Below are 14,760 nucleotides of genomic sequence, written 5' to 3'. Positions count from 1 at the left end.
CCAACGCCCTCTCTAATTTTATTTACTTATTTTTTTTTATTATTTTCATTTTCTCTCTTCTCGTAAATTTTAATTTAAATTGTTTTTTTTTTTTCATTTTTTACATAAATTTTATTAATTTAACTATATTTTTTAGAACTTCGAAAATTCAAGGACCCGTAAATACTGAAAGTTGGTGGCTGGTTCGCGCCTCACCAACGGGTTGACCATGTGGAGTTTTTCTGTTTACTCTTTACGTTTCTAATACCTAAATGGGAATAGTTTCCTATAGAAAGTCTTCATAGAACTCTCTCCATTAGCAGATGGCCCAAATGTTGTATTGCCTTATTCCATCAATCTAATCGAAAATTCAAACATCACGTTATGAGTTTTTTCTTTATAGACTCAAATATCTTGCAAAAATACTTAAAATGTCAACCAGATTATAACAGTTTAAATATGTCTTATACATGTTTTATTTCGTAATAAACCCAGAACCTATTTTATTTCAAGTATGTAGACTAATAAATACCGCATGCATTCTTATTCTGGAAAGGATATAATTACGTTGCCGATTCATATGGATATCGGAAATATTTGTATGAATAATATAGCAATTACGAAATGATATATTGTATTAAAAAATTATATAAAAATAAAGTTCATTTTCATTTAAGCAACGTTAATTCACTTTATCTTAATTTATCTCATTTTATTTAATTTCCCTTTTCTGCAATATACAGTGATTTTTATTACAGAAAAAAAAGGCTTTATGTACAGATATTTTGATTTTTAACTCTTTTCGCCGTGGACACTGAGAACCTCTTTTAGCAAGCCCATTATGGATTCGGCCAGGCCCACAATGGGAGGCCGGGTGGTGAGAAACGGGGCCCGACATATCCGGACGGACTATCCTCCGAAAAATTCCTGGGGATTTTTCGATCCGTCGGATTTAATTCCGGGTTCCCCAGAGAAGTAGGCTGCCACCTTGACCACTCGGACATCCTGCCGTCAAACCCGCGGGTACTAAGAGGGATGCCAATCACGGGTTTCACCAGGCCCGCATTGAGTGTGACGGGTATCACGTTCTGTACAGCCATTGCTGAATAACTTGTGTGGTTACTCCGAGATAGAATCCCTCAGAACGATAGACTCTCTTCTAAACAGCCCTTCCATCCAGCTTTTTAGTTTTCCGGCTGTTATGTATGCAAAACAGAAGAAAATATTGGAATCGTGCTCAAATTTGACCCTTCGAGATTTTTGCAAATCTCCACATTGAGACCTCCTGAACCCAAAAATTTTTTTTTAATCTAGCAACGAGTTGTGTAACTTTCCCGGCTGTTATGAGGTTTTATTTAAAAAATAAAATCTCATAACAACCAGGAACCCACTTAAGATATGACATGGTAACAACCCTTTATTTTGCCACCCTTTCGACTTTTCATAACCAAAATGATCGTGGCGCCTAGCAAACGAGCTGATAACGTGGAGTTTCCCGGGGTTTTTTTGTACTTCAATTGTCTACTAGGACTTATTATACCAGTGAATGAATCTGCAAATTAAGAAAACAATTCAGAAAAAACAGTCTTTATTTTTCACCTTAACACGTTACATAATATCATTGTGTTTCGGACCTGTTGGTCCCTCATCAGCAGGTTTACGACCAACAATTTAGATTTTTGATTCATAAACACATCAATATTTAAGACTGTAAATAGTCTAAATCCAATCATATTCATCATCGTTCTCCCACTATCACTTGAATATTCTGATGAGGGACCAACAGGTCCGAAACACAATAATATAATGTTTTTTTTTTCTGAATTGTTTTCTAAATTTGCAGAACCAGTCACCGGTATAATAAGTCCTAGAAGACAATTTACGTACAAAAATCTAAATAAGGACACAAAGGCGCAAAATTTTTTCCGGGGTTTTTTTTCACGCTTGTAACACAGGACTAGTTTCAAAAAGTCATCCCGGGAAGTACTTTTTTTTATACTCTTTCCGCCCTGTGGGCACTAAGAGGACCTCTTATAGCAGGCCCATTAAAGATTCTGCCAGGCCTACAATGGGGCGTCCGGGTGGTGAGGGACGAGGCCCGACATATCCGAACGGATCACTCCAAAAAAATTCCTGGGGTTACCTTGACCCATCCGGATTCGTTCCGGGTCCCCCAGAGCAGTAGGCTGCCACCTTGACCGATCGGCCATCCGGCCCCGAAAAGTACTTCTAACGCCCACGTGTTGCGTTGCCGTATACAAATAAACCAAATCTTTTTGTATTCGATTCCTGATCCATTACATCTCTAAAACAACTTCTTAACACTTAGCAAACAATACGAAAATTCCTCAAAATGGCCTTTTCGTTTTTTAAAAATAACTTCTGCTCTATGGGCACTAAGACGTTGTAGCAAGCTCATTGTTTTTTTGGCTGGGCAATGAAGGACACAGCTCGACATATCCAATGGACTACCCCCAAAAAATTCTTAGGGTTTTTCGACTCGACCAGTAGACTCCGGGTTCCTCAAAAATAGGCTAATTGCCTTAACATCGCTATCATAAAAATTTACAGTAACCATAAATAATAATTTATTTAATGCCTTTGTTATGTACTGTACTGTACATTTAATGGGTTCATTGCACTTTAGATAAAAGTTTTGTATTTTCTTCTATGCATTATTTTGTATAATTTAATTTCTATACTCTTACTAATTATAGGAATACAGTACCGTATATTGAACTTAGTGTAAGCTCTTAGTAGTATGTAATCGAACAAAACACTCTTTATATAATGATTCAGTTAATGTTTTGTCTTCCTTTACCATTGTAACGTAATTTAAACTTCGTAAAATTATAGGAAAATCAATTATATGGACATAAAAGTAACTTTGTGATAGCCGACATGAAAGAAAAAATTATGTTTATGCCCAACCAATTGCTTTTCCTATAATTTTACAAAGTTTAAATTACGTCACAATAGTAAAGGAAGACAAACATTAACTCAATCATTACACAGAGTTTTGTTCCATTACACACAACGAAGAGCTTACAGTTCAAAATACGGTATTGTTTTCATACAATTACTCATAGTACACATTAATTAAGTTATACAAAATAAAATTTTTGTATTTTCTTTTATGCGTTATCAATAGTTCAATGAACACATTAAATTTACATAACAAAATCATNAACCCCTTCAGACTCAATCCTGACTCCCCCAGCAGTAAGTTGCCATCTCAACTGCATGGCCATCAGAGAATCTATTTAAAATTGAAGACATAAAAGAAGAGGAATATAAAAACTTTACAAAAAGGAACTTCAAAAGAATTTTAATTTCAAAATAATCATAAAAAGTATGGTGCATACTGTAATTTTACACAAAAAGTTTTATTTAATTAATTTAACAGGTATTTTTAAAACAACCACTCACAACTAGGTAAACTTGATAAAAATAGTCACAAAAGCCAAATAACCAGCAGAAAAAAGGTCATTTAGCCTGTTATGAACATTCAACATAAGCAAAACATTAGTTCTATCACTTTTTTTTTCTGCTGGTTATTTGGATTTTTGTGGATTAGTAATTTTCATAATTTAAAATTTTATTTGTGAATTGTTCATCTAAATTTGATGTATGAAGCATATTGACCTAAACATTGATCTTACTATTCATGTATTTGTTTAAATTAATAATTATTGATCACTAAGTATTCAGTAAAAACATCTTATGTGCAGTAAACTAGAACTTTGTATAATAAGTTTTACACCACCATTCTTTCTTTTTTCTAGCAATTTCTTTAATGTAACTAACTAGAAGAAGGCCATTTAAAATAGCCGAAAACGTTAGTTACAATAAAGAATTTGCTAGAAAAAAGAAAGGTGTTGTGAAACTTAAAAAGCATCTTAGAAGTATAATATGGTGCAATTACAGTACTATCAGGGTCATTAGAGACTGGTCACTGCACTCTTGTTAAATACAATACAAGTGAAGGATAGGGACTTCAGACTGCATAAGGATGGAGCACGAGTGCCAAGATATTAGAACTCTCATAAAAAACCTTTCAAGCAGTGGCACAACCAGGGGAAGGCAGGAGGACAAATGCACTTTCTAGAGAATTTTTAAAATTTTTTTATTCTTTTTAATGATTTTTGGAGCTTGCTTACTTTTTATAATGCTATTTAATCATTATAAAAAAATAATTCTTTTTATTATAACTTTTAATTTCTGCCCTTCAGTTTCTTACTTTCAGAACTTTACATTTTTGCAAAAACATAAGGTTTGGTTGCATTTCACAGCACTTTAGTACAGCACAGAAGCTGAAGAACACAAAGATTGAGGCTTTTCTGCAGCACCTTAGCAGAGCTGCATCTTAAGGGACAGCCAGTTTGACCCCTTCTAGCACTAAAATAATGTGTTTGTAGGGTTATGTTTATAGTACATTTCTGGGTCTCCTAGGCTTCTAGAACATGCTGTAACCATATTGTCACTATCTCATCAAACACCCTGTATATTTTTACTCTTAAATGTAATATGGAGTTCTCATGTGACATATGGATTATCTAAAACCAAGAAAAATAAATCTCATTAAGTCTTAACCAACAAATACATCCACACAAAACTAATTATATTTAAAANGTTATTATTTGTCTTATTTATTCTATTTTAAAAAATATTTTATTAAAAAGAAAATTAATATCTCATAAAATATAATTTTTGGTAACCTTAGCTATGTTTAATTATTTTAAACTGCAAAGATTTAGATATAAAATATACAAGTTTTATAAAAATGGTTATGTCTATTTGCTATTATTACATCACCACAATTTAAATAAAATAATTGAAATCGTAAATCTGAAAAATGTTAAAGAGAAACTAAGAGCTCTGAAAAAAATTAATGATAAATCTTAAAACTCAAACCTGTGTGTGTCATTTTACTGTATTAAACAAATATACATTTTTTAAAATTATTAATCAATAAATATAGAATGAAGGATGACCAACTGGTTTCATCAAATATCATGAAGTAGGAAATAAACTAGATTTGTCCATTTGGGTCAGAAACCTTGCTCTGCTCACTCATAGACTTAACATTGTAAACTTTGACATTGTGTATTCTAGTCACAGGTTGAATTTTAAAATTCTGTTTATATCATGACCTAGACCTCTATTAGATTGGATTGGATTCTATTTGTATGCAAAAAATAGTTTGAATAAGTTAAGTTGTTTCTGAGGAGTTAACTGTTGCATAAACTTCAAAGTCATAGCTAAGAGAGCTTTACTTTGCTATGCTCAATAATAAAATCCTCAAACTCTTGATTTTAATGTTTATGTAATTTGTTAAATCGTCTAAAAATTATATAATAATCCCAACTTTCAGAGACAAGGTATTGAAAAAAATGTATAAAAAAACTCAGTCAAAAATCAAACAATACAATTGCATGTTACAGAGGTTCCATTACTAAAATTCTAAAAACAAAAAATTATGAAATATCATATTAAGATCAGAAAGATTTATGTTTTATGGCAAATATATTACAATGCATAAAATATTACTTAAAATGTTAAACTATAGATTGGAAAGAGAACACAATAAAAATTAATTTTTACAAATAATTTTGATGTTATGTAAAACAAAACTAACAGGTGTTACTACATTTTAGTTTTTCAATTAAAAATGTGTGAAAATTTACATTTGTCATACAAAAGGTATTTGTTTATAAGAAAAATTATTTGAAAGTCAATGATGAACTTACAGAACATAGGTCATACTAATTAATAAATTTAAAAATATTTATTTACTCACATTAACACTGTAGAATTAATACAGAAATATTAAAATTATATGATCATATAAGTATAAAAACTTTCAGATCTTAAATTTACTCTTAAAACATTCTGATCATTGTTTTCAATAAATGAATTACAATAACTGATACTGACAATTAACTTTGATTATAGAAATAAATTTTATACTGGATATATAACTTGAATTTTATAACAAAATCATCACAAAAACTGGAATGATCAATCATATTACTTATCATTGTTAATGAATTGTGAAGTACTGTAATAATGTAATTAATTATTTATAGGTTGTTAGGATCAGTTAAAACAGTCAATCACTATAATATACTCAAATACAGTATAGCATTATAACAACATTCAATGAAATAAATAATAATCAAACCAGAAATGCAATGTAGAAACATATAAGTATTTTCAAAACTATAAGGAAATATATAAATTATTGGTCAGATATGACATCTGTATGTTCACACACACAGATGTCATAACTGACTGGCCAATATAAACATCAATTAATAAGAAGTTTGAATATCAATATAAAAATATAAATAGCCTTACAATCATTTTAAATTAGCAAATAAAAAACATTTCCAAACCAAATTAATTAATTAATCTAACTGTAACATAAATATTGTGACTTATTATGGCATTTTAACAATGTAGTTGATTGTGTTGCTGTAATTTAATATCTTAAGTCATCTTATTAATTTTGAATTAACTTTTTCAAAGCTGAGAAGTTTCATAGAATCTGACAATTAAGCATTCATTTAATATAGTCTTAAACAAATATTTTTAAATTAAAAATGCAAATCATCATTTATATTGAAATCAACAAATTTATAATGTAATATTTTTACAAGTTTAAGAATTATCTACATACAAGAAGCAACTAATATTACTATTTTTTTTATTGTCCTGCAAACAAAATTTTTTAAATGTAAAATTCTATTACACAATTCATAATTGATATTGACAAGGAAATGAAGAAATGAATAATAAAAATATTTTAAGTATATCAAATGAAGTAAAGAATTAATTAAAGACAAATCTAATCAAATATAGCAAATAGAAAAAAAATATTTACTTAAAATAATAAAACAATTTTTGTAAACTGCTACTATTCATACTAAAGATTATTATTTTTGATTCAAAAGCATTTTCCATCCATTAAATTGTATAACCAGCCTTGATAATAAACAAATGCAAAATTATAGCTCTTCCTATTTTCTAAGAATATGATTACAGCAAAAAAATAAAAAAATAAAGCTAAATTCATCTAAATGAAAATTGTATTCAACTTAATTTTTTTTTAATTGTCATCATATTTTCTATTTATCACAGCAAACAGAGTTTAAAATCATATTTAAATATGATTTTATATCATAATAATATATGATTTCATAAATATAATTTGATATGATTTTATACTCTGCTGCAATAAACAGAAAATGTTATATAATCTAGCTATCTAAAATTTATTTATACATAACATAATCTAATGCTATTTATAACATTAAAAAAGCTTTTCTTTCTACGATACTTATTTTCAAGTAAATAGTACCGAAAACACTGTCTTTTCAGCATTACCTGTGTTTAATAACAAAAAGAAAAGCTCACACAAGTACTTTTGGCATTTGCAAAAATGTGTTCTTAGACAAAAAACAAAACATCATTTTGGAATGTCAGTATGTAATTTTAAGAACATTTTAACTCATTCTATACTAACATTCTTTTGTTTTTTGCCTAACAAAGGCATTTTTGTAAACGTCGAAAGTACTCACGCATTTATTTTCATTATTAAACACGGATAATGCCAAAAAAGACTGTTTTCAACACTATTTACTTGACGAACACACCAGCATGGCCAAAAATTCTCCTTTTTTTACATCACGGAGACTTATTTTTTGAAAGTGCTATAAGTTTGATTAATAAACAAAAATGGCATTTACCATAAAACACTTATTGTTTTCAGCACATTGTTTTGTTATTTGTTTAGATTTTGGGACAATGATTTTTGTTTGTAATTTTAGTTTTATTCTGAAGCTTTTGTGGAAACTGACAACAAAAACGTAATTATGTCAATTTTCTTAATACGATGTCTCTTCATTAAGAAAACACTACTTATAAATAATTAGATTAGAACTTTAAGTGTTTAATATCCTGTTACAAGACAAATATTCAAATTAAATATCCAAAGGGGGATAGAGCGCACAGTACTAATCACGTGTAATTTCAATCATCGTCAACAAAACGTTAACAGAGTAAGGACACATGCTCTCTTTTGTCTAGTAATTAACTATAATCGATAGTATAATTTTATAATCACTAAAGTAAAACAATAACTAATTATTTGTTATATAATCGAGAACTCGTGTTAAGATCATTGACAAAACTTTATACCTCTTTGTCGGGTGTCCATTGAGGTTCTGTTAATTCAAAAGCGCTGGCGTTTGATCCGTCCAAATTCACTATTCGAAGACCACTTTTAGATTTAACTAATCTCTTCCTACTTTCTTCCGCAGCCATTCTAACCTCACTCGATAACAGACTCGTCTCGCCCACTATTTCGATGCCAACGCCCTCTCTAATTTTATTTACTTATTTTTTTTTATTATTTTCATTTTCTCTCTTCTCGTAAATTTTAATTTAAATTGTTTTTTTTTTCATTTTTTACATAAATTTTATTAATTTAACTATATTTTTTAGAACTTCGAAAATTCAAGGACCCGTAAATACTGAAAGTTGGTGGCTGGTTCGCGCCTCACCAACGGGTTGACCATGTGGAGTTTTTCTGTTTACTCTTTACGTTTCTAATACCTAAATGGGAATAGTTTCCTATAGAAAGTCTTCATAGAACTCTCTCCATTAGCAGATGGCCCAAATGTTGTATTGCCTTATTCCATCAATCTAATCGAAAATTCAAACATCACGTTATGAGTTTTTTCTTTATAGACTCAAATATCTTGCAAAAATACTTAAAATGTCAACCAGATTATAACAGTTTAAATATGTCTTATACATGTTTTATTTCGTAATAAACCCAGAACCTATTTTATTTCAAGTATGTAGACTAATAAATACCGCATGCATTCTTATTCTGGAAAGGATATAATTACGTTGCCGATTCATATGGATATCGGAAATATTTGTATGAATAATATAGCAATTACGAAATGATATATTGTATTAAAAAATTATATAAAAATAAAGTTCATTTTCATTTAAGCAACGTTAATTCACTTTATCTTAATTTATCTCATTTTATTTAATTTCCCTTTTCTGCAATATACAGTGATTTTTATTACAGAAAAAAAAGGCTTTATGTACAGATATTTTGATTTTTAACTCTTTTCTCCGTGGACACTGAGAACCTCTTTTAGCAAGCCCATTATGGATTCGGCCAGGCCCACAATGGGAGGCCGGGTGGTGAGAAACGGGGCCCGACATATCCGGACGGACTATCCTCCGAAAAATTCCTGGGGATTTTTCGATCCGTCGGATTTAATTCCGGGTTCCCCAGAGAAGTAGGCTGCCACCTTGACCACTCGGACATCCTGCCGTCAAACCCGCGGGTACTAAGAGGGATGCCAATCACGGGTTTCACCAGGCCCGCATTGAGTGTGACGGGTATCACGTTCTGTACAGCCATCGCTGAATAACTTGTGTGGTTACTCCGAGATAGAATCCCTCAGAACGATAGACTCTCTTCTAAACAGCCCTTCCATCCAGCTTTTTAGTTTTCCGGCTGTTATGTATGCAAAACAGAAGAAAATATTGGAATCGTGCTCAAATTTGACCCTTTGAGATTTTTGCAAATCTCCACATTGAGACCTCCTGAACCCAAAAATTTTTTTTTAATCTAGCAACGAGTTGTGTAACTTTCCCGGCTGTTATGAGGTTTTATTTAAAAAATAAAATCTCATAACAACCAGGAACCCACTTAAGATATGACATGGTAACAACCCTTTATTTTGCCACCCTTTCGACTTTTCATAACCAAAATGATCGTGGCGCCTAGCAAACGAGCTGATAACGTGGAGTTTCCCGGGGTTTTTTTGTACTTCAATTGTCTACTAGGACTTATTATACCAGTGAATGAATCTGCAAATTAAGAAAACAATTCAGAAAAAACAGTCTTTATTTTTCACCTTAACACGTTACATAATATCATTGTGTTTCGGACCTGTTGGTCCCTCATCAGCAGGTTTACGACCAACAATTTAGATTTTTGATTCATAAACACATCAATATTTAAGACTGTAAATAGTCTAAATCCAATCATATTCATCATCGTTCTCCCACTATCACTTGAATATTCTGATGAGGGACCAACAGGTCCGAAACACAATAATATAATGTTTTTTTTTTCTGAATTGTTTTCTAAATTTGCAGAACCAGTCACCGGTATAATAAGTCCTAGAAGACAATTTACGTACAAAAATCTAAATAAGGACACAAAGGCGCAAAATTTTTTCCGGGGTTTTTTTTCACGCTTGTAACACAGAGGACTAGTTTCAAAAAGTCATCCCGGGAAGTACTTTTTTTTATACTCTTTCCGCCCTGTGGGCACTAAGAGGACCTCTTATAGCAGGCCCATTAAAGATTCTGCCAGGCCTACAATGGGGCGTCCGGGTGGTGAGGGACGAGGCCCGACATATCCGAACGGATCACTCCAAAAAAATTCCTGGGGTTACCTTGACCCATCCGGATTCGTTCCGGGTCCCCCAGAGCAGTAGGCTGCCACCTTGACCGATCGGCCATCCGGCCCCGAAAAGTACTTCTAACGCCCACGTGTTGCGTTGCCGTATACAAATAAACCAAATCTTTTTGTATTCGATTCCTGATCCATTACATCTCTAAAACAACTTCTTAACACTTAGCAAACAATACGAAAATTCCTCAAAATGGCCTTTTCGTTTTTTAAAAATAACTTCTGCTCTATGGGCACTAAGACGTTGTAGCAAGCTCATTGTTTTTTTGGCTGGGCAATGAAGGACACAGCTCGACATATCCAATGGACTACCCCCAAAAAATTCTTAGGGTTTTTCGACTCGACCAGTAGACTCCGGGTTCCTCAAAAATAGGCTAATTGCCTTAACATCGCTATCATAAAAATTTACAGTAACCATAAATAATAATTTATTTAATGCCTTTGTTATGTACTGTACTGTACATTTAATGGGTTCATTGCACTTTAGATAAAAGTTTTGTATTTTCTTCTATGCATTATTTTGTATAATTTAATTTCTATACTCTTACTAATTATAGGAATACAGTACCGTATATTGAACTTAGTGTAAGCTCTTAGTAGTATGTAATCGAACAAAACACTCTTTATATAATGATTCAGTTAATGTTTTGTCTTCCTTTACCATTGTAACGTAATTTAAACTTCGTAAAATTATAGGAAAATCAATTATATGGACATAAAAGTAACTTTGTGATAGCCGACATGAAAGAAAAAATTATGTTTATGCCCAACCAATTGCTTTTCCTATAATTTTACAAAGTTTAAATTACATCACAATAGTAAAGGAAGACAAACATTAACTCAATCATTACACAGAGTTTTGTTCCATTACACACAACGAAGAGCTTACAGTTCAAAATACGGTATTGTTTTCATACAATTACTCATAGTACACATTAATTAAGTTATACAAAATAAAATTTTTGTATTTTCTTTTATGCGTTATCAATAGTTCAATGAACACATTAAATTTACATAACAAAATCATTAAATAAATAATTTATTCTTTATAGTTTCTGTGACTTTTTATGATACCAATATTAAAATAAATTTCATTAAAGTAGCACACAATGGCCACATAAATTTATTATTTATATCTTTCTGGAAAGTGTGTTTCCTATTTTGATAATTTATATAATTTTCGTTGGAGTTGGGGACACAAGGACCTTTTATAGGCCTTATATAATTTTAATTATCTTATTTACTTCATTATCTGTAGGGATTTTATTTAAAAAATAAATAATAAATATTTACGAATTATTATAATTTAAAATTTTATTTGTGAATTGTTCATCTAAATTTGATGTATGAAGCATATTGACCTAAACATTGATCTTACTATTCATGTATTTGTTTAAATTAATAATTATTGATCACTAAGTATTCAGTAAAAACATCTTATGTGCAGTAAACTAGAACTTTGTATAATAAGTTTTACACCACCATTCTTTCTTTTTTCTAGCAATTTCTTTAATGTAACTAACTAGAAGAAGGCCATTTAAAATAGCCGAAAACGTTAGTTACAATAAAGAATTTGCTAGAAAAAAGAAAGGTGTTGTGAAACTTAAAAAGCATCTTAGAAGTATAATATGGTGCAATTACAGTACTATCAGGGTCATTAGAGACTGGTCACTGCACTCTTGTTAAATACAATACAAGTGAAGGATAGGGACTTCAGACTGCATAAGGATGGAGCACGAGTGCCAAGATATTAGAACTCTCATAAAAAACCTTTCAAGCAGTGGCACAACCAGGGGAAGGCAGGAGGACAAATGCACTTTCTAGAGAATTTTTAAAATTTTTTTATTCTTTTTAATGATTTTTGGAGCTTGCTTACTTTTTATAATGCTATTTAATCATTATAAAAAAATAATTCTTTTTATTATAACTTTTAATTTCTGCCCTTCAGTTTCTTACTTTCAGAACTTTACATTTTTGCAAAAACATAAGGTTTGGTTGCATTTCACAGCACTTTAGTACAGCACAGAAGCTGAAGAACACAAAGATTGAGGCTTTTCTGCAGCACCTTAGCAGAGCTGCATCTTAAGGGACAGCCAGTTTGACCCCTTCTAGCACTAAAATAATGTGTTTGTAGGGTTATGTTTATAGTACATTTCTGGGTCTCCTAGGCTTCTAGAACATGCTGTAACCATATTGTCACTATCTCATCAAACACCCTGTATATTTTTACTCTTAAATGTAATATGGAGTTCTCATGTGACATATGGATTATCTAAAACCAAGAAAAATAAATCTCATTAAGTCTTAACCAACAAATACATCCACACAAAACTAATTATATTTAAAAATTAAATTTAACTTAATCCTCCAATCTATTATAATTTATAAGAAACTACAAAGTTTATTAATCTAAATATATATAACTCAAAGGTGACTGACATAGTGATCTATCAACGCACAGCCCAAACCACTGGACGGATCGGGCTGAAATTTGGCATGCAGGTAGATGTTATGACGTAGGCATCCGCTAAGAAAGGATTTTGATCAATTCTACCCCCAAGGGGATACAATAGGGGATGAAAGTTTGTATGAAACTTTGTCAATTTTAAACCGATCGGGCTGAGACTTTGCATGCATAAAGCTACTATGACGTAGGCATCCCCTAAGAAAGGATTTTGATAAATTCCACCCCTAAGGGGATAAAATAGGGGATGAAAGTTTGTATAAATCTTCTTAGATTTTCGACTGATTGAACTGAAATTAAAGATTGGAGCTACTATGATGAAGACGTCCGCTTAAATAGGATTTTGATAAATTCAACCCCCATGGGGATAAAATAAGGGATGATGGAGGATGTAAATGTATTAGTTTGAACCTATCAGTACCTAATGGAACGAATAAATTAAGACGAACAAAATAATTTTTAGTTCTAAATGTTGACAATAGATGGCGTTAGTAGTATTTTAAAACGCGCTATCGTTGTGTTTTCACTGAGTTACATATACCCGATGATGAGTGGCCGCCGTATCTAATAGTACATACTATACCTAAATATTTCTAGCGGATTATATTTGACGATTTTGGCTGTTCTTTTCTTGGCATATTTTGGATTGCATTTGCTTTGTTTCGGTTTAGTAGTTTTGGTTATAGACTCTGCTTTGTATTTGGCATTTGTTTTGTTTTCGTTTGGTTTAAGTATAGGTTTTGTCGGTTAGACTTTTTTAAAATGGCTAAAGAAAATCTGAACGTTAATGGAGAAGTTGAAGAATGTACTGTCGTCCCTATTGTTGGTGACGGTGCATGTTTGTTTCGTGCTCTCTCTTATTTAATGTACGGAACACAAGATACAGCGATGGAGTTTTATGTTGCTTGCTCACGAGTAAGTTCACCCAATAGCTTGATAGTTTTAGCGCCTAATGACAGATTAGTTAAGAATATTGTGTACAAAGAAGTTTTGTAGGCCCTAATTTTTTACACACGCTAAACAAAAGTAAAGCCGCAAAAACTATACCTAATTAATAATAATACTTCTTAACGTGAGCGAAGCCACGGGCAAAAGCTAGTAAATTAATAAACTTCTAAATATTACATACCCCTGTAGCTCTTGTAGACCTTTATTAAAACTCATGTATATTTGTACAATTTCTTTTTATACACTTGGTTCATAGCACTTAAACATATATAATATTTTTGTAAGCTTGCTGATCATGTGCACTTTCTAAAAATTTACTTCATGAAACAGCAGTAAGAGAAATGTAGTTACACCAAATGCAAGAAGACAAAGGCCTTAAATTGTTCATAAATCTAGAAAGTTAGTTAGTGAATTTTGGAGACATATTCCTAAAATAAAATAGATATTTAGACTGTCACTTATTATTCATATTTGGAACCGCATGTAGTTGTGTATCACTGTAGGCAAGTACTGTAAGGTCTCTTTTTATGCGGATTATTTTTATGCGATTTTGAAGTTGTGCGGTTTGTATTTCATACAAAAATTTCTTGGACAAGCATACATATAGGCTTGTTTAGGAAGCCCGCATATAGACATCTCCAAAAATCGTAGAACGCTCAAAGCTCACTCCATTTGTTCCACTGACATATAACGTTTATGGATGTAAAGGACAGCTAGATCTACCTTAATCGCTTTAGTTCCTAGCAATTTTTGATATAAATGTAATTAAACATAAAAAATACTTAAAACTGAAAAAAAACGAAAGAAATGCGTTAATTTTGAAGAAAAAGCTTCAAAGTTTAACTTCCTTTGTCTC

General features: G+C 31.3%; 1 protein-coding gene across 1 annotated transcript in view; it reads right to left on the bottom strand.

Moving 5' to 3' along the window:
- Positions 1-12,726: 12,726 nt before the first annotated feature.
- The window catches only part of LOC111614513, a 16,295-nt gene continuing 14,261 nt past the window's right edge, over positions 12,727-14,760 (bottom strand). The window contains exon 10 of the mRNA XM_023355887.1: positions 12,727-12,764. Within this exon, the coding sequence (XP_023211655.1) occupies positions 12,745-12,764 (20 nt within the window). The 3' untranslated portion in view covers positions 12,727-12,744. The remainder of the gene's footprint in view (positions 12,765-14,760) is intronic.

Source organism: Centruroides sculpturatus, unplaced genomic scaffold, assembly GCF_000671375.1.
Source record: "Centruroides sculpturatus isolate CEXI.00-Female unplaced genomic scaffold, Cexi_2.0 scaffold2184, whole genome shotgun sequence".
Taxonomy (NCBI): Eukaryota; Metazoa; Arthropoda; class Arachnida; order Scorpiones; family Buthidae; genus Centruroides; species Centruroides sculpturatus.
This window is presented reverse-complemented; position numbering and strand designations above follow the sequence as displayed.